The sequence below is a fragment of the Lepeophtheirus salmonis genome, chromosome 1 (assembly GCF_016086655.4).
Source record: "Lepeophtheirus salmonis chromosome 1, UVic_Lsal_1.4, whole genome shotgun sequence".
Classification (NCBI taxonomy): domain Eukaryota; kingdom Metazoa; phylum Arthropoda; class Copepoda; order Siphonostomatoida; family Caligidae; genus Lepeophtheirus; species Lepeophtheirus salmonis.
The window spans coordinates 54571605-54594134 of NC_052131.2; the positions used below are offsets into that span (position 1 = coordinate 54571605).

General features: G+C 33.8%; 1 protein-coding gene across 1 annotated transcript; it reads right to left on the minus strand.

Moving 5' to 3' along the window:
* Positions 1-19015: 19015 nt before the first annotated feature.
* On the minus strand, positions 19016-21835 carry BBS8 (tetratricopeptide repeat protein 8). The gene is made up of 3 exons (XM_040727498.2): positions 21182-21835; positions 20812-21126; positions 19016-20153 (listed from the first exon to the last, which is right to left on the minus strand). Exons 1-3 carry the CDS (start codon positions 21782-21784, stop codon positions 19569-19571), a joined length of 1503 nt encoding a protein of 500 aa, XP_040583432.1. The 5' UTR covers positions 21785-21835; the 3' UTR covers positions 19016-19568.
* Between the last annotated feature and the right edge of the window lie 695 nt (positions 21836-22530).

The window sequence follows — 22530 nt, forward strand, 5'->3', positions numbered from 1 at the left end:
AGGTGTGCAAGGTCAGCCACAAGAGCATCGCGGCCCTGAAGGGCTCCATTACGAGGGAGTGGAATGCTGTCGATTCCGCAGAAGTCATCAGGGCATGCAAATCCTTTAGGGACAGGATGGAGAATATCGTGGCTGCTGAGGGAGGACATATTGAATATATTTATTGTTTAATATCATGTCTAACTTTTTCATATAAACAAATACACTCCAAATTCCATTTTTATCAAGCAGGTTGAGTTTTAAGATAATTCCAATTTATCGTGGACACCCTGTATATAGATAGGAACAGGTGGTTGTTACTTGGTCCCAGGTTTAGACTGTTGGTATATGCGTAATTACTTTCCATCAGAGCTCCCAGAGCTTTAGGCCTGTCATCAAAGATGTGTGCTTCTTTATGTTGTCCTGATAAAACAAGATTCCTCTCCTATTCACCAATGCCGAATGCTTCATGTCGGTCATCTACCAATCGTCGAGTTACTTGCATTAAAAGGGCAGAATTGAGCATAAAAAATAATTTAAAAATCGCTCGAGTTGCCGAGATTAAATTTGTTAAAATTTTAATTTCAAAATGTCTAGTATATACGGTATTAACTACATTGGAGTTTTTACATAGTCAACAGAGAGAAGTTTTCATAAATGGGAAAACATATTTGTTTTGGAGAAAGTTGGGATGTATACTATTTGTAACTTGTACAAGTTACAAAGAAAAAAATTATATGAAAAATTTACATCGAATTAGTATTATACAGAGTGGTGACCAAAACTTGACGAAATTGCAAAATTAATTAAAAACTAATTAAAGATCTTTAACTAGGGAGGGGGGACCTAAAACAGACAATCGAATGATGAAATTACGAAAAAACCTTATTTTTATAGAATAAAGAAAAGACAATTCCAAAACAATTTGTGGCATACCTAAATACTACACAAGGGCTGTTTGAAAACAGCATTACTGGAGAATATTGAGTTTTTGTTTTGTTAGTAACCTCGCATGGAAGAACACACACCAACTTTCAGCCACATCCGGCTACTACAAGTGCATATTATTCATCGTTATTGGACCGTTTGAAAGCCCAGCTACAAGGAAAACCCCCCACGATTGCCCCACAAAAAAAAGTGTTTTTCTATCACGACAATGCACCACTTCATATCTCAGAGGATGTGATCCCCAAATTGACACCACTTCCTCTATTCAAACGAAAGAAATGGACCGATCAGACTTAAAGTTGTTGTGTGTTCTTCCAAAAAATGCTACTAACGAATCATAACCTTGATTCGCGAACGTACTGACATCTCTCAGACTTTGCACGGACTTATGACTCCCGTATTTAAGTATATTTTTTATTCAATATGTCCTCCTTCACAAGTAAAAAAAGTCTCGATATGCTGCCGAACAGACAGTAACTCTTGGCAATGAAGGCCGTGTACCACACTGTCATGGTGGAAGCTTGGAGAAAATCCAAATTTACATGAGAGGTGCGGCAAACATTTTTCTCCAATATACCCAAACTGCTATCTCAAGAGACTTGGGGTCAGGTCGGGAGGAGGGCCAAATGGAGGCAGGCCAGAAGTTTTGTTTTCTTCTTGAATGTAATAAAGAGTAGACTGGACTTCTTGATGTTGTAGGCCATCCATATAGAAATAGGAACGGTTTTTACAGTCTTTTTGACTGTTTTTCACTGGCACATTCGCAAATTAGATTCCACATACATTGTCTTTTATGTTGTTGCCTAGACATTTTTACAGTTAGCAGCATGGGATTAAAAAAACCTTTTTTTTTTGTTACGGCTGCCATTTGGTTACATGATGAAGTTGTACTTGAAAATTTGGCTTCATTTCTCCGTTTTGGTTTTGGTGTCCACTTTGTTCTTTTCTGTTTTGATTTACAAGATAAACCAGATAAAGTGGGTAAATCTTTAATGGCTTATAAGGAACGAACCATATTTTTTTTTTTTTCAAGGCTCATTTAATAGCATCCAATTATTCATATTAGATCTGCCTCTCTTGATAACCTCAGCCACACGGCGCTGAAGCTATAGTAGACCTGGGCGACTTTGTGAAGATCCAGCTTTGCTATGGTACGGGTAATGGACTTCTTCAGGGCCTCTACAGACGAATGATACTTGGTACATTCCTCATGGTCGACCCTCTCCCAGAGATAGAAATTGCACAAGTTCAGCGTGGGCTGTTAGCAGTCCCAAATTCGGGGCTTGTGTCCTGCACACTGTTTTGTTGGAAGGTTTAATTTCTTCCTTGGGGGACTCAAACCATACGAGGCATATAAATTAAAAGTGCAAAACCAGTACCAGAACAATGGCAAAGTTGGATCCACGCAAGGTCCCCCGGTCCTCCCAAGGTTTCTAGTACCATGTGGCCGAGGTTATCATGAAAGGTGGATAGCATCATGAATAGTTGAATGTCATTAAATGTAGCTTTCAAATAATAATAAAAATTTGGTTTTACTCTATCTTGTTCGTTTGTTATATACCTTTAAAGATTTTCCTATTTTATCTGGACCACCCTGTACACTCACAAGGATTTAGACCATTTTCACATCTCTATTGATGAGAGAACAAAAAAATCAAACCACATATTTTGTATATATATTTATGTCAATGATAGAAAATGAACGTTTTTCAATTTATGGGATGAGTTAAGATAGCCGAGTATGTTCAGTCTAATTCATACTTGATTTGATTGATGAGAACTAATTTGATATATTTTAGAACCAAATACGCCTTGTGTATGAAAACTTGGTTATTTACGCTTCAAATGAGCTCATCATAAAAGCATAGTTTATTTTTAATCTTTATTAGAGTGAACTTAATTTTGTTTCCCATGCACTTTTTGGGGTTGGCTGGCATGCTCTTTTATTAGTCATTGATATACTAGGTATCTTTAATCTCTCGGATTTATTCAAAGCTACTTCCAACATGTACTCCAATATTGACGATGAGTTGAGATACCCTACTGAGTGGTATATTAAATATGAACACTTTGAATTTTAAACTCCGACAACATATAATTTATTAATTGACAGTATAATTTCAACAAAAACAATACTATTTAATAGAAATGTGTATGAGCTCTCTCAATCATTAACATAACTACCTTTAGCGGCAATGATTGATTCCAGGGGGGTGTATAAGGCCTACCACCCACTGCAGATGTAGTCATCTGTCATGGCTGCATGTCTGTGTCTACATTAATGATTAAGAGAGCTCAGACGCACATCTATTTATAGTATTATTATTTTTTAATTATAATGTTAACTAATAAAAGATATCTTGTTGAAGTTTTAAATACAAAGTGTTCAGATTTTAATGGACCATTCGGTATGAGAAGTTATTCTCTTGAATTGAATGTGTGTATGTTTGTTCCACGGTTGTTCCTGGAGAAGGAAATATACAGGTATGAGCCTGCCCGTTCCAGAGTCGCATGGGGGATGATAATGAAAGTGTGTGTGACCGGAAGTTACGCCCTGTGCAAGTTTCTCCAGGGAAAGTTTCGCACTCATACATATAATATAGCATAAATATATTTTCCGTATATAATTAAGGTATTTCTTCACTTCAGCTTGAAGTCCTTTGTAATTAATTATGAAATTATGGCATTAGAGTAATTAATATGAAATAATTGTAGTTTCTGATTAAAATGAATTCGAACCATTTGATATGTTCTACTTTAAAAATATTAAAATTGAATTACATGCACTCATTTTACAAACCTGAATGCAAAAATACATTACAAATGACTTCAATTGGGAGGAGACAAATTTTAAATCTTAGATTATAAGTAGAAGATATATTTATGCTATAATATATGTATAAGGGCGAAACTTCCCAGGGCGAAACTGCTTGGGACGTTATATGTCTAGATGTTTGTTTCAAATCGTCTTAAGTAATCAAGAAGAAATATTACAAAAATTTGTCAAAATAGTTTTACAATGTCACTATTTGCCTTTATTGAAAAGATTAAATTCTTATAAGCGTTCATTTGAATTGCAAACATTCCAGACGAATCAACTGGTTAATGTAATCTTCCCTTCTAATTTTTAAAAGTAGAGTGAAGAACAAAAACTGTTGCTAGGTAGAAAAAACGGAGGAGGAGAAAGATTCAAAAGTTTATTTTTGTATATATAAGATTTCAAAGAAGATTCCTAGGTCAGATAGAGTAAATGTAATACTATGATGCTTACTTATCCTTAATCAGTGCAACTCCATCTGACCAATTAAAGGAACGTTAAAAAGAACACACACGGATTAACCATTTTTCTATTTCAAATCATTAAAAGTTTAAATAGAATTTAGAGAGACGTGTTCTCATGATTGAAGCACCTTTTTAAAGAGAGGGAATCAAACCATAAACTATTTGAAAGAGAAAGGCAAGATGCTCTAGTATATATATAACTAGATTTTTTTTTGTGCAGACGAGCTTGATATATGAATTTTCATGAGTTTTCTTTTTACTTTTCATTTAAAAGAAAATGGAAACCATTTAAATATGAAAGTTTAAAGAAAACGTAGAGAAACATGGTATCATGATTGAAGTAGCTTTTAATAAAGAGAGGGAGTCAAACCATAAACTAGTTGAGAGAGAAAGGCAAGATGCTCGTATATTTGTATTCCTACCAATGTAAGTATAGATTATGGTCTTAAATATATATACACAGGGTGTGTAAGGAAGTATGGCCGATGGAATTGTTTCATATTTATTTACAAAAATAGTGTAACATGTGGTAAATCTGTTATAGGTATATTCCATATTGATCAAACTATTATTAAATCATGAAACCTTTCCTTCAAAAAGACCAACAAAAAAAGCACAAACTAGCTGATAACTAAAATGGGCACTTAGTAGAGCGAAAAAATTACTAAAATCAGAACGAGTTGTGTACCTCAACTTGTTTCAAAGTTATGGTAGATTATTCATTTTTGACGTTAAGTGTTAATTTAACTTGACTTCTCAAAATTTAATCGCCTCTTACTCTGATCATATTTAATCGTCGTACCAAGTTCGATCCTAACCAATTTGTAAGTTTTCCTGTAATCCTGGCGACTAACTAAAACACAACCAGGGGCAAAAACAAACGTTCAAATTCGTTGGCGAAGGTAAAGAGCCAATTCTTACCAACTATGAAATCATTTATTTTCTCCATCTTTCAACTAAATAATGAAGCAATTACGTAGAAATTTATGCGTAAATAAAACTTATAGTCTAAAATGAAAGCTTTGGGGAAAGATTACACCACAATCTTATTAAAAATCTACAATGAAATGAGTAAGTTCAACTGATAAAATCTGCAATATATGGGATAAAAATAAAACAACATTAACAAAAAGACCAAAATAACACTTCTCAATAATAAAAAAAATGGTCCAAGGGCCATATATGATGACCTTTGTAAAGTTTGATTATTTTTTCTCTATTAGGCGCCTTTAGAAAAAGGTCATTAAATTTTTGTTACTTTTGGCTATTCTTAAGATTAAAGCTTTTTTAGGTTGAAGAAAGGGATACATTATGTGAATATATTTCAAAGGATAAACTTAAAAAATTCTAAAACCATTATTATAATGTTTGTATCATGTTTATAACACAAGTTATCTCTTTTTACAGTTGAAAATGGGTATTTTTTGTTCAGAGAATCGTATCTTGAAGAACAATATATTTAGAAAGTGTAAAAGTATCTCATTTGATGAGTGAAAGTCTGAACATTAATTTAAAAAACAGGGCCTCTACTAAACCACTCTATATTGTTATCAATTTTAAATAAGACCACAACAATATTTAAAAGTTAAACTCATTTTGGAACTGATCTCACAAGAAATGTACATATTTTTGTGTCCCATAGATAGAGATGGGTCTTTTGTAAGAATACTAGGACAAGGTGGGAGGTAGACATAGTGGCTGGAAACTTGCAATGTATACACTTGGTAAGAAAATAGCCGGCCATTCGTTAATAATACATTTTACCTTAATAATCTTTTTCTGATACATAGAAAATATCAAATTGATTTATTCTATTCGGCCAAAATTGGCCTCACAGATCGCGACAAGCCTCTTGCGAAAAGAGTTGCAAGTATTACAAATTAAGCTTAGGTCGAGGTGAATTACACCTGGACTATATGGTGGCGGCCTCATTCTCTTGTCCCTGAAAGCTAAGTTGTTGAAGGAAAGTCTGTGTAATTTTCGTAGTAATGGAGAGCCCATTTTGCTGAAATGCAACGTTGCCGTCGGATAAATTTTCCACTGCCTAGGGTCGCAGGTTGGTCTTAAAAACGTCGATGTACATGCCTGCATTAGGCCTGTAATCCTCCGGGAACCGAATCGGGGCATCCCTGAGGGGATCTGTATTAATTATTTGTATACTTTTTCTATCATAGACCTCTTTTCTCTCATGGTGCCGTTGTGGTCTAGTCTCTTCTTAGGATTCTAGATGGTCTTACAAGCCATTCCTATAAGCCTGGACACCTTTGTCAGAGTGTGTAGCGAAGAAGCTCCATCATCAAATATTGTCTTCCTCCCTTCGTTTTTCTTTATTAGTTAAAACTTTTTATTATAAAGACGGGAGGATTTTAAAGTACTGTCTATATAAAAGAATTACCATAAAAGGTCGAACATGAACACAAATAAATACATTATCAAACTTATTACATTCAGCATAGATTGGTTTATTTTACTCTTCCTCACACGTACTACAAGTGTGAGGAAGAAGAGTTGATGTACTAAGCCTTGAATATCGCTGCGATGACATTCCTAGTCCGATTTAAAAAATTCAAAAAAACAGTAGGTGCTTGAAATAACATGGCTATTTATACAATTATAGATTGTTCTAATTTCCTTACACATAAGCTATCAAATCAATAAAATACAAATGCATACGTTTCAAGTTTCCACCCGCTTTAGCACACTTAAATGAAACCCCTTGTTAATATCAACTGCCTGTTATTTGATTGGGGGTGAATTACTACTCTAAACAGGAGAACCTTCTACATTTAAAATAGTATTAGCTCAGAAAAAATATTATAATATAATTATCTTTAAATTCATATCTATATATTTTATCATTCATTGTTAAAGCAATGTACACCAAAGGTACACGAGAATTCTTCTTTTAGAGGGAGATATTAACACACATGCGAACTATTAAATAATGAAGGAAAAAAGAAGAAACTGTTTTTCCTTTTCTAATCCCTATACTTAGTTGTTGTTTTTTTTTTACGCACATCCCATAGCTGGGAAGAGAAGAATAGTGGAGGAAAGAGAGAGAAAGAAACCGAGAAAAAAGTGGAGGCAATAGAACTTAAAAAGTGTCATATCAAATCCCTTTTGATAGTGGGATGCTGAATTCGGTATTCATTAATGGAGAAGTGTGCACTTGTAAGAAGGACTTCCTTGTGAGGAAATCCCTGCTGAACTGCCTCTCGCTACTAGGATTTGATTTTGAGATGATTTGCTCTGAGGATTCCTTGAATTTCTATCTCTTGGAATCCCTCCGGATCTGTAACGGGGTTTTTGCTTTTTAAAAAGCTTGAAATGGTAAATGTGATAATCGTGGAATGTTTCATGCTATTTCGATAAATATTTGTTTAGTATATGCCTTAGACTTCTATCATTTGTTATTTTATAAATTAAATTAAAGATATATTATCTAATTTGTAGTTACATTTATCTTCATGTCTCACTTTGTATAAATAAATCTTGATTACAGCAACTATTTGGTTCGAGCGAATATGGTAGTTTGATTCAGACTTACAGAAAGAGATCTGGATAAACTTCGATGTAAGACTGAGTCCCTCAGATTGGCTCATTGTAACGTCCTCACAATATAAAGGGTAGTCTATTGAAATCTGAACACTTACTAATTCAATAAACGAAGAAGGCTGAATGATTGAAATTAATTTATATTTTGCAAAATTAAAGCATAATTAATTAGTTAGAAAAGGAACCTGAGCTCTCTACCTTACCTACAAGTCGAGAAAATGGCACTTGAACGTCATGACGAATCTCCATTCGCCCACTCCAAGCAGTTAGGTGTCTCCAGGACTACCGTCTACACTGTCAACAAGTACGAAACGTTGGAGCGGAAGAAGGGATCTGTTAAAAAGACCAAACTGGACCAGGATTAGTTAAAGAAAACAGCCGAGGGTAATTTCCTCAAGTCCATGACGGCAAATGTAGGAGATCTCGGGGTTTCACACTAGACTGTCCAGAAAATATCAAAAAAGTGGGTGGAAAGATCCTTGTGAAGGTGGACAGACCCCCTTTCACAGCCGCAATGAAAGAAAACTATATCCTCCGTTGTAAGACTTTTGAATGAGTCTTTAGATTTCTTTTAAACTCTTTTCTGACCCTTTCGGGTCCCCTACAGCTCTGATGCCAACCCTTCGACTACACCTTCTGGGTTGATGTCGAGGGGAAAGTTTTAATGTCCTTCATACAAACACTGAGGCCCTCAAAGCCACTGTACGACAGCACTGTTTTTAGTGTCCTTCATCCAAACACTGGAAAGTCATGACAGAGGGATATATCTACAGGAGGTGCCAGGCCTTCCGCTGCCACATGGAAGGCGTCATTGCCGCTAAGAGAGGCTACATTTAATATTTAGGAGAGTTCAGACACACATCTACTTATAGTATTAACTTTAATGAAATTATATTGTTAATTCATAAATTATATCTTATTCAAGTTTAAAATTCAAAGTGTTCAGATTTTAATGGACCACTTCGTAAGGATAGGATGAAGATTGAGTGGCTTTCATCCAAAATATAATATACGTAGTGAAGCAGCAGAACTCCTTTCGTGGCTCTATGATTACGTCTCTCAAACAATTATAATCTTAAACTCAATCGATGAGAAATATTAATACAAGATATAGAATGTTTACCAACGATTATTAGTCAAAAACTTGTTGAAGCTAGTTCCCACAAATAATTATTTCTTCTTGATCTGATTTACTGATTAACATATCCCTGGATCATTCAATTTTTCTTTTTTATTGTCCTCCTTGTGTCGTTAATCTTATTTTGTATCAAGTAACAACGTGTGAGTGTGCACATGAAAAACGTTGACTAATGACTGCAGACAAGGCAGAATACTATTTCTAGTGTAGTAATATTGTTTGTTATTTTCCACAAATGTCAATTTTACCTCCTGGCAATTTTTTTGCAGCAATTTACCTCAAACCTAACAGAATTTTAGGTGGGAGGGAAAAGTAATTTCGTATTTCCATCCCTTTTTAACTAAGTATATCTTGTTCATTATTGGTCACATCGGATCATAGGAAAATGTGTTATAAAGGTGTGACTGTATACAACAAACGCTCTTAGGCCATTATTGCACGTGATCGGTTCAGTGGTGAATTATCGTACGTCCAGTATGGAGGTCTGATAAGACGAAATTCGCCATATCTTACATTTTTAGTAGATACAAGGGAAAAGGAGTCGAAATCGACGAAGAAAATTAAGGATATATACGGGGCCCATAATCTTTCGGTTTTGTTGGACAACAATGGTTCGAGCGATTTTTTCCCTGCTTAATTATGTCCTCTACTGTGAACAACTCGACCGTTTGAAGCTTTCCATCGAACAAAGAAGATGAGACAACAATACATTATCAAGATACCATCAGGCCGCGCACATCTTCGATGACGTGTCAGAAGCTCCGAGAACTCGGATGGGAAGTCATATACATCCATACTACAGTCCAGACATGGCACCAAGTGACTACCATATGTTCCTGTCTATGGAAAAGTCGTTTAAGGGTATAAATTTGCCCTCAATAAAGGCCTGTGAAAATTGATTTTGTGAGTTTTTTGCCAATAAGGAAAATCGCTTCTACTAAAAAGGGTGTTATGAAGTTGGATTCTCGTTGGCAATAAGTTATCAAATAGAAAAGGGCATACTTGGCTTTAATCGAATTATTTTTAAACTTCTGAAAAAGCATTGAAAAAAAAGCAAAAAATACGAAATTATTTTTTCCCCTACCTATTATGGAAAATATTTGTTTAAAAATATATTTATTTAATCATCTTTAAAATTTAATTGTACTAAAAATTAATTAGTCTATAAAGTGTAGGCTATCAGAAACGACATTTTACGAACAAACTCTGTACATATAACTACATAAGTTTCCTCTTTTTTTTTTTTTTAATTGAATCCAATCAAGAAACTTGTCTTTTTCATCAACAAAGAAAAAAGAAAGTTAAACAAAGTCATAGAAACTTGTATTAATAAAAATATGATTAATAATGTAATGGAGATATTGTGATCCTCAAATAACTGAAATGTCTTTAACAGAATTAATTATTATTTTCCTTTCTTTAAAAAGTAAAATATACAAAAACAGTGGGGAAAAAATTAACAAAAAAGGTCGTCAATTTAAAGAGAAAACGAAAAAAATAAAAGTTTTGAACAACTTCACTTTAAATGCAATACTCCTTGAACCGACATCTTTTCCTTTTAAACATTTTCTTATAAAGGATCCAATTTACCATAAAGTGGTTCTTATTTTTTTTGTTTTTTGTTCGAAATGTTCCTTTAAAAAAAAAATAAAGATATGCATTTTTCACTATTAAAAATGCTTCATTTGCTAACAAAAAAAAATTGGACAAGGTATTTTCATCCAACATTAACAGTGATGAAAATCCAGTATAGAATGGCTATGTAAAAGAAAAAGAAAGCGAAATCAACATGTTAACCCCGACAATATAAAGAATATTTTAGAAGAGAGAAAAAATAATACTCAAGACGTTACATTCGATCAGCTAAAATCAGCCGTGACAACAAAGGAAGGAGAAAAGGATATAAGCAAGGACATTTGCTAGAATTACTCCGATGTCGATCCCCAATTCTACTCATAGTCCAACAAGGACTTAACATTATAACTCTACAAAAAAATCCTCGGGGTTTTGCTCCGTCTTTTATGAGCCCTCACGAATGTTCAATCAGTTTTTCAATATAAGTGAATCTATTTTAGAAAGGATGTTCAATACTCATGAATTAAATAATAATGAAAACTACAAAGCAAAAGGAAATTCATTCTTCAGATTAACAATTCCAAAAAAAAACGGGCCAGCTAAAAAATAGACCGGATTTTCATCACTGAACTTAAGGCTCATACATTTTTGACGTACAGATGACGGAGGGGCGTAACTGATTTAAAGATTTTTTTGGAGGGGGTATTGGATATTTTGGAGACTACTACATTGAGAACGGATCATTGTTGGAATGATAAAAAAAAACGTTTCAATGAGCATCATATCAATGGTCTTCAATATAACAAATATACTTTATTTACAAATAAATAGCACAATATAAAACACTTTTTTAAGTGATAACCTCTAGTGCATAAAATCTATGAAAACTTAAGAATGAAGGATATAGAGGTAATTTTTTAAGTTATAAGCAATTGCACTTTGACTCCTCGCAACCCGATTCCATTTTGAAAAAGTATCAAAATGAACAAGGAAGCACAGTATGAAAAACGGATCGAAGTGTATTATCGAACTTATCTCCATTTAAAGAAGCAAGAATCTTAGAAAAAAGCTCAGGAGGAGTGGAACCGAATTAAAGAGTCTCCCGAGGAGTACAATTACATTATTCTTTCATTGGGGTCTTGGTGCAAGAAGAAAATCCATTCTATTGAATTGGTGGGTTATCAATTTAAAAAAATACTCAAATCAATTTAAGTAAAGATGACGTACAACCCTACAATTGATTCTAACACAGCATTAACATGCAAAAAAATAGAAAAGAATCATGAAATCGACTAAAATTGTCAAAGAAGAAAATAAATATACGGCTCAGTTCCAAGTTTCCAAAGGGTGTATTTTATTCTTTGCACCATGTTGAGTGTGGGACGATATACAATTCTGTCCTACATGCTTTTGTCGAGACTCAAACGGTATAGGAGCTCCTATATTTATTAAGGTATAATGTGGATTTGTTAGACTTGGTGGGTTTGCCTTCAAACCATATAAAAATCCATATTTTGTCCGTGATTCCTCTGCAAAGGAATTCCACCCCAGAAATGTGTGCAGTAAATTATGTATTAATAAGTTCTAAAGCTCTTATAGCAAGTCGATTTACTTCCGGCAGTGAACTACCATTGGGGGAAATTAGGAAGGTAATTATTGCATCTGCTGTAAGATATACCACTTCTTCCTTGGGTATTTCTAGGGGAAACTCCACGGATTGGAGCTTTGTCTTGCATTTAGTTCGATATTTTCCTTCTTGGTTGGTTAGATATTTTCCTTCTTGGTCGGTTAGATATTATCATCAGTGATGGATATCCTAATTCCAGCCAGTATGTTAAAAAAAAACGCCAAAATTAACGTGGTAACCCTCACAATTTGAAGAATGTTTAAGAGTAGAGCAGCTTAGCTGTGATAACGTTTCATTAGATTAGCTGTGAGCAGCTCTGAGAGAGATGGATAGAAAACACAAATCGTACTCCGTATGACGCAATCTCTGAAGCTCACCTTTTCAGTTAGTTATTCAAAGTATATTGTTTATTACTGTTGTGATACTAAGGACTTTTAATAATGACATTAATTACATGTGTGTCACTTGTAATAAGTAAAGGAAAGGAATTAGTTTCTGAGCAGCAGCAAGTCTTCGGGAGTCTTCATTTCTTCCTCAAATCACGAGGCGGATAAGTATCTACTTCATTGTCGTCATATGGGATTCAAGATGTCAAATTTTACTGCGAGACAGCAAGTGTATTTCCTTAGTTATATTGGCGGAGGATATCCCCCTCTTTAGGGAAGGACTTGAATGAGAGGTTGATGAAAAACACCAATCTGATCCCTAATAATTTGAATGGTCTATTCTGACCTTGAAATTCATCAAGAAAGGATAAAATAATATATGTAGCTGGATACATTTCAGGATAATTAGTACACGAGTTTTCCTAATTTACATACTACAACGTCAAAATATATGATTATATCTACGATATCTTTATAAATGAAAACACGTTGAGGTTTGAGGTTTTCGAGGAAGAGTTATCAGTATAAGCGTACGAAGATATATCATATTCTATTCATAGATAGCCTTATAAAGTTATAGGGATTTCCCAGTGGTACGGCGGGATGGTTTTCCTCGCCACAAATGAAATAAGCCAGTCAATGACTCTTCCTAAGTCATTTTCCTGATCCAATTCATTCCAAACCTTACTCCCATCCTTTGGCCATAATTCCAAAAACTTTTAAAACGCAACGTTCATATGGCAACTCCTTTTGTCGTTTCCTTTACTGTTGATCCCATCATTGAGTCGGCATAAGCCTCATATCTATATATTTATGAGTCGGAACGTCTTGATTGATAATTTACTAATAATATAAATTTGACATTTGAATTTTTTCAAATAGTGTAGAATTAAAGCTTCAGGAAAAACGAAAAATCCATTGCTGAAGGTTATCCGATTATGGTATTTGTGAGCTCCTTAATTTGAAGTATTGTATTAAGATGATTATTAAAATTTCAGATTTTGTGTCTCTGAAATCTTCATTTAAAATAATGGACACTGTGACGGGTCAATTTAATTGCTTGCTCGAACTTCAAATAGTTATTAAGAAACTTACAATGACTTTGCTTCATCAATATTTCAAGAAAGTTAGATGCCAATTCAGAATCCAACTACTAAGAAAAATGAATACCTATCATAAACGATCGGAAAAACGGGACAGAGTCCAATTAAACGAAGCGTATCGTCATTTTAAAAACGTTAATATTATATTAATTCAACTATAAACCTAGTATTTACTTGGTTTCTTCTAAATAGTCTCTAATTATTTGATTTTAAACCGCAAAACCTAACCAAATAAGGAAATTTGTGTATAATCTAGTGATGATTATTTTTTATACTTTTATAATACAACTTGTAAAAACTGAAATATATTGTTAAAATTTCTTGTTGGTTGTGTTTAATAGTTATTGTATAATACATTTTTTTTAATAATTTAATTATTAATATTTTTATATAAAACAATACATAACTTACTACCTTCAAAGCTCTTCATTTTTGCTAAGAAATCGATTAAAAGAAGATTTTTATGCTCATTAACATCTTATAAGCAACTTTTCCAATTTTTTAAGAAATAACTATTCATTTATGTCTTCATTTATGAAGGACTACTCAGGAGTTAACATATTTTTCCTTCGTTATTATTAATAGCAAAAGGTAAGCTTCTGAGATTTTGTTGACATATAAAACTTCCATTCATCCATATATCTAGTAATTAATGTATAATGGTAATACTCTGAACAAAGGTATGGAAAGAATTGATCTTATGCATAAGAAACTACTGTTTACAGTTTATCTATCGAATCCTAAGTCATCGACACGTTTTTGTTACATAATTTGCGTTGATACCATTAATAATTTAGTTCTTCTTATTTGGAAAATTGTTATTGCCAAGAATCAGACTCAATATTATGAAGTGCAAAATAAATAATTTCCATTGTTATCGTTGAGACATTTCACATACATATTTACTCGAGTTTCATATAAACAAAAATGAAATTGTTAACTGTACTAGTTAAAAATAGATCTTATGTTAATTTGATAGTTTGTAATCGTCCTTTACCCATGTCAAAATAAAAAATCATATCATATAACGCCACTAATACATATATTTTCAAAAAAAAAAAATCAATTGTGTTTATTCAAAGGGACTTTTCATTGTACTTACAAGTTCAATATTATTTATTTTTCCATTGAAGAAAGTATAATCCATTTAAAATTAAAATAAATATAAAATTAATTAACAATGTTGTATTTAAAAATTATTTTATATTTATATAATAGCTTTTAAAGGCTAAATAAATTGATAAATATTATTTGATCGCTGATAATTTATGTAACAATATATGGAGTTACGTCGAGGATTCTAGATTTTTGGTATGCCATCATTGTAATTATAGTTCAAAAGATGTTCAAAGTAGAACAACACAGTCACCCCAAATTCACGAAAGGGATTTGAAACTGTGTACAAGTCATATAATTAATTCCAATTATTCCAATTTTACAGAAGATATAATCAAAATGCTTATATCCTCCAACATTCCACTCCATATCGTTAATCCTCTAAATTTTGTTTAGTTTATGGAAGTTTACAAAGGAAAAGTAATTCCCCCTCGCTTCTCAATCGCCAATTCAATGGTGTCTGAAAGTAAAGTGGTGTTGACCAAGATTTTTAAAAAAACTTGAGGGGAAGGATATATTTCTTCCATTGGACGAAACTACTGACACTCGAGAGCGGTCCATGACTGCAGTGTTGGTTGGTCCTTTATATGGTTAATTTTTGGATCGTCCTTATCTCATTAATTTGGAAGGTATCCAATGATTACAAGTGTTGCTGTAAAAAGTATCAGCAACGTTCTTGTCTCTTATTTCAGAAGCGAAAGACTGAAGGTTTTCATTACCAACGGAGCTTCATATTGTATTAAAGCAACGGAAACCCTTTATCAACATTATCCAATTATGTTGCATATCACTTGTCTTGCTCATAGACTGAACAGAATAGCAACGCTAGATCCGATTTCTTTTAAAATACAAACATTATCATCTCTGAAGTAAATATATATTTTTTTAATTCAGGTGATCTAAAACAATTGACTACTACGCCAAGCACTTCAACTCAGTCAAAGAGTATATGAATGTTATGTATGGAAACTATGATGCAATCTATAAAATAAAAGATGTTTTGAAGAATGGTCCACTTTTCTATGAAATAATGTTTATTCAACACAATTTAAATCCAATACAGGTAACCAATAAAGCTTTGAAAGATAAATTATCCCTACTCCCAAGTGTAAAATGTCGTAGAAAATCCATGCCAAGATATTACGCTTGAAACTTTCAAAATTAATGTCTGCGTACGGATACATCAAATTTAGAAAATTGGCACCATAAACTATGAATCACGATATAGAGCTTTTAACATACAAAAACACTTCTATCGTTAAAATTCAAGCCGAGAGGGTTTCCAACGAGATGTCGTACATAAATGTACCAAAAAAATCCAGTCTGACGAATGCTCACGTCAAGAAAAGGATAATCAAATGGAGTATCGGTTTTAACTATGAGGATAGTTAAATGATTTCATAATTTTTAAATATAATAGTATTAATAAATAATTAAAAATTGTTACTTTAATTTTAAATAATACATACCTATTATATTTTAATTCTTTCATTGATTGATGAAATTTAACTACTTAAAGATATAAGGAATTAATTAGATACAAACTAAGTAAATAATAATAATAATACTTGTATGATTTTTAATAACATTTACTTATCTGCATAAATCAATGTTCCATTTCACTCTCATAATATCCTTGACATGACCCTCCGTCAAACGGGACCTTTTCGGTATATATATATATATACCTGGCGTCACACTGAAAACTCTCTCATAATCACAGTTAACAATAGGAGTGTTTTGTATTTAAAGAAATCGCTATCGCGATTGATGGTTTCAGGTGCCGATTCTCTCAATTCCATGTATCCCTTGTTTTTCTCTATCACCTCCAGACATTTAGTTTTGAAATTTTCAATCTTGGCATAGGTTTTCAACGATAGTTGCACTTGTGAGTAGCAGCAATCTCTTTTCCAATGCTTTGATGGCTACCTGTATTGGATTCAAATTGTTTTGAATATACACTATTTCTGACAAAAGGGACTCATTCTTCAAAACATCTTTTACTTTTTTTATTGTATCTTTATATTCATCCATACCATTAATATACTATATGGTTGAGTAACTCTAATAAAGGGTGATTCAAAACCAGCAGTTTTTTCCATTAGGGATTTTTGGACAGGCGCGCGTTTCTGTCAAATTCATACGTCATTTTTACTCAATATTATTTTACAATTAATCATGGAAAGAAATACCCCACAATAACGTGTACAAATTGTCCAATTGTACTATGAAAATCAGCGTTTTGTGAATGAAGTTTTTCGCAAATTACGCCCAAATTATGGTCCACATAATCGGCCTCCAGAATCAACAATTCGCAGAATAATCGAAAAATTTGAAGGGGTAGCAACTTGCTGGAATGTCCCGTTGTCTGGTAGGCCACGTACAGCTCACAGCGTAGAAAATATTGCAGGCGTAGCCGAGAGTGTAGCGGAAGATCGTGAAGAATCGATTCGCCACCGCTCTGAACAACTTGGCTTGTCGTATAGTCAACATGGTCTCCACGATATTTGGTTCCAACAAGACGGTGCCACTTGCCACACAGCGTGCATAACAATGGGATTATTGGGACATCATTTTGGTGAGCAATTAATTTCACGTTTTGGCCCGGTGAATTGCCCACCAAGATCGTGTGATATCACACCTTTGGACTTTTTTATTTGTGGCTACGTAAAAGCAAAAGTCTATGTGGATAAACCAGCGACGATTGAAGCATTGGAAGCAAATATTGAGCGAGTTATTCGTGAGATTCCGCTCACAATGCTCGAATGCGTCATCGAAAATTAGCGCTAAAGAAACGACCATTTAAAGGCCAGTTGCAGCCAACATATGAAGGAGATTATTTTCTAGAAATAATTGTAAAGGATTGTTTTTTCAGTTCATAATAAAGTTTTGACCATAATATAATATTTTATGTGTTTTATTTGTACAATCCAAAAACCGCTCGTTCTGAATCACCCTTTACAATCCTCTTGATAGCATTTTGATGAAGAAAGGGACTGCATATGAATGTCAATTATTCTTTGCAACAGGCCGTAGCAATAGTATTCCGTGATTCCTTCCAAATGCTTTGAAACCTACGTATTAGAGTTTGAACATTTTGATTGGATGAGGGGATAAAGGATATATTCTAAAGATCTTTTACCCGTCCCAGTATGATCTTATGTCGAATGATGATGATTGTTATAGAATTCAATTCAGAGGTGAACTTGAAACAAGGGAGAGTAAGTGATCCTGGAGAAGGGAGTGAGGGACCCGAGCAAACTTGTTTATTGTTGACATAGATTTGAATTGTAAAAAGAGGAAGGGAAGATGATGAAATTGATGATGCTCGATGGATGAGCAGGAGCGAGTATTGATAGACGGTGAAAAAGAAGTAGAGTAATGACGGGATTTACTTCTATTTCCCAAGTTATAAATAATATCCACAGATCGGATACTCACTATTAAAAATCTATTATGACGTCATTTCTAATCCATAAACACCATAACTCATTCATATCCGTCTCCCATCCATCACTAGGCATCACTCCTCTTCATTGCCGACCGTCGACTGTCGAACCCTCCCTCTACAGCCCTACACAAAAACTACTAACTAGTCTAGAAACATTAATCGTATGACGTCCCTAACTATCTCTCTTCAGAGTGGGAATGAAATGTCTGGGAATGAATTTTACAGGGAATAAAGTTACTAGGAATGAAAAGGCAGAGAATGAATTTACTGGGAATTAAATTACCGACCACGGTATTTATGATATTAAAAAGTAATTTTAATACCTTCCGTGTTCGTTTTAGCTCTCTCAATGTTTGCATATTATATTGAGAGTATCAGATCCTAGTTTATTGTGGAAATATCCTAAATCAAATTAACTAAAAGTCTTGGGAGACGAAGAGGTCTGAAGGTGGCTGGAAAGCAAATTTGTCAAGGCTTTACGAACCCTATTTTGTCTCCACCTGAAAAGTGGTTTACTTACAGATTCTGTACAGGTATACTTGAATTGTCTTCAATTATGAAACGATGTTTTTTCTGAAAGTTGGATAAGGAGACACATCTCACATTTTATTTGATTGCAAGGCCCTCCATCGTTGCAAAGGAGGTGGAATTATATTTTGAAGGGAAATTCTGGGCACAACTTTTTCGCTCTGGCGTCCCCAAAAAAGATCCTACGCCATACCGTTAAAACGAAGGTACAATACTGCCTTTATTCGCTTAAAGCAATTAATGACACCACAATTTTTTTATTGGAAAAAATTGTTAAAGACTATATTAGATTGTTTCTCCTTGTTTAAAAATATATATAATTTAAGCTTTTATTTTTTTATTAGGTTTTTTTTTTTTTTTAACAACGTATTTATTAAGGATTATTGACTGTTTTTTAGGTTATTAATGTTTGTATTTTGTTAGTTTGTTCAAGTTGTCCTGAAATAAATGGTAATTAGAAAAAAAAGTTTGCATATTTTTTATGAAAATGATTTTTAAGTGGTTTATGTTTCAAAGGAATAGAAATGGAATGGTGACTATAATTGATTGGGAGAATTTTAAACTAGAATGTTTATTTATGAATTTTATTTTCTAATTCACTTTTAATAATATTTCTTAATGATATGAAATATGTTTGATATATATTTTTGTAAAATGCAGCTCATAAAAAAATTAAAAGTTATATCCAACATTAAAAGGCAAGGGGACTACAAATTTAAGGGGTCCAATTGGAGGGGGTATCAGTTTTGGACAAGTACAGACAGGGGGGTCAAAAATAGTACTTTTTTGGGACGACATAAATGTATGACATTATTGTGATAAAATCTGAATTTAATATCCCCTCAAAGTTACATACATAATAATTTAATCACAAAATGACTCATAAATTAGCAAAAGATGCCTCCAACCTTTTGATTAGAGCCAAAGAGTCCTTGTGCTCAGGGAATATCTCCAACGTCTTGGATCCCATAGTAAAACTAGTTTCCATATCACCTGTTTTAAATGCAAAAGAAGACAAATTAAAGTTCGGTTCAAAGAGATGTGTTCCAAGGGTTGAGGATGTTTTAAAGTAGGCTAGAGCCTGCTCTATGTTTCCTTTCCTAGATTCCATGACTCCCAGGTTATTGTATGCTTCTGCATGGTTGAAATTATGAGAAAGGGCGAGACGTGTGGCCTGATAGGCAAAGTTGGTATCCCCAATCTCTAGAGCAATGTGTCCAATGTTATACCAAATATCTGCAAGGACTTCATCCTTCCCCAAGTTGAGTGCTCGCTCAAAACATGATAGGCTCAAGTCGTATTGTCCTGCATAAAAACAGGAGAGGCCTAAGTTATTGTATATTTCTGCATTGAAAAGGCCCATTTGAAGAAGACGGCGGTAGTATCGAAGAGAATGTTCAGGAGAGTCAGAGTAAAAGTGGCTAGTGGCAATGCAGGCTATTGCCTCGATGTTAATGGCATCCTCCTGAAAGGATTCAAGGTAATATATGCTTTAATGCCCATTTTATATGTATCGTGAGCGGAATATTGGGCGAAAATATTTTTGACGAATGAACATGTGGGACATTTGCCGGAAAAATGATATCGATAATATACTGATATATACAATTGTATATTTTAATTCATTTTAAAATGGTTCTATCATTATTGTTGATATAGGTACTATATACGAGTTTGTCATATAGGTAAATTATTTTAGTGTTCTTCTGCAGAATAATATGTTTGTCTCTAAATATACATACTAATAATCATTATATAAACATATCACAGTAGTATGTGGTTTGAATATTGTTCGAATCTAATTCTTCCATTCAAGTTGCTGTCGTGTTTATTTATTATTTTTTTATTTAATGTACTCCGACAGTAAAGATTCGAACAACAGTCTACTGTGTTGAGTTTTTAGTGAGATCACTTATGAAAATAATTTTATAAAAAAAAAATATTTTTATCCAAAAGAACACTAATTAATTTACTTATTAGACATATAGCATATGAAAAATATCTTACTTTTGGCGAAATATCCATTCGGCAAATTGTCCTTCGATAAAAATTTTATTCAGCAAATTTTTGTTCGGCAAAGTATTTTCGGCCAATTGTCAGAGAGCCGTATTGTATATACATACCAATAGAATGGCCTGATAAAAGGCGTTTGAGAGCTGGCAGTTCCCAACTGCTTCATGTACTCGTGCCACTCCCGTCAAAAGACTTACTTCATTCGGAAACTTTTCGAGACCAGAATTGTAAATCTCAATGGCAGCCATGGGCTGATCAAGTCGTAAGTAAACATCTGAGAGAAGCAAATAAACATCTACAGACTCATTGATTTTAAGAGCAGATTTGAACATATTATCAGAGTCCCTAAAGAGCCCAAGTCGAAGATAGCATTTCCCGAGCTGAACTTTCCAATAACCATCTCCATATGCTGAGGCCTTGAGTGACTTGAATAAAGAGGGATATAAATTATAATTTTGCTTACAATGAGGTAAAACTTACCTGTGCAGCCAAGTCCATGGCCGTTCGTATATCATTCTCCTTGTGATAAATATACTCAAATAAAGCTTTCCCGATCTCTGGACGAGAAACATACTTGGTCAAATTAAGCCTTGACAAATTGATAAACTCCTCTCCCCCAGAAAGGAGAGATGACGTTCCTAGTCGTTTGACCCGACCCGTAGAAGATGTAAGAGGCCTTGCATTTGAACCCGTTCGTGGAGTCCGCAAAACACCTTCAATATTAGCAGATCCCCCTCGTGATATTCCAGGGCGAAGTACTCCAGACATGGGACGCCCTGACTGCGTAGAAGGACGGAATGTTCGACTCACTCGGTTTCCTTCAGACTCTGAGAGTGCGGATTTCAGTGAGGTACCAGGTCGGGGTACAGAAGATATGGCATTATCATCCAGTACATTATCAATAAGTCCCTCCTCTTCACCTTCGAAAAAATCCACTTTAACTTCCTGTGTTAGTGCTCGGGTTTTAAGAGTCCAAATGGCTTCGTCACATGGATTTAAATGAAGGAGCTCAGTGCATAAATTAATACAGGCCTCAAAATTCCGTTTCCGGAACTGAGTCACTGCCATGTAATAGGGATCCATGATTTACTACTTCTCCTTTTAGTACTCAAAGATCAAGTCTCCAGGTACGTTCCGTCATACCAAGGTAAAGGGGAGGGCTTTCTACTCTTCCTTAAATGTTTTTCCTATTCTTTTCGACGTGCATAGAAAGCTTTTTATCATACATAGATATGCAGATTGTCATCAAGCTAGGGAGAAAAGGAGAAATAGAATAGATGTGCTTTCATAAATAAAAGTACTTTTAACGGTTAAACTACTAGACCGAGTCAGTCCACATTTAATAACAAGATTTAAGACTGTTACTTTTAGTTAGGTGTCATATGTTATTGAAATTTTAGGACTATGCCCGTATGACTAAATGCTGATTTTATCTGAAACAATTTTGCCTCAGAACAGTTTTCCTTGAACCATTTTGTCTCAAGGAAATTTCGCCTTAGTATATAAATAAATGAGTTAAACACGTCGTGCATACTTAATTTTTGGTTGAAATTGATGTTCCTTTTGAATTTTCTAAATCAAAATATGTAATATTTATTATAACTAAATGTTTTTTTTATGTTGGAATATTTATGGAATCATGCTCTTGCCTCATATTAGGCTTGTTTGTCAACACTAAGACGGAAATGTTTAGCCACTCTCCAATTCCAATCTCGGCCATGTTTATTTATTTTTCTTATATTACTAATTTTATTACCTTTTTTGTCTATGGTTCGAATTCATTACATAGAGAGATGTATGCATTGAAACTTTGGGCCCTGATTCCATCA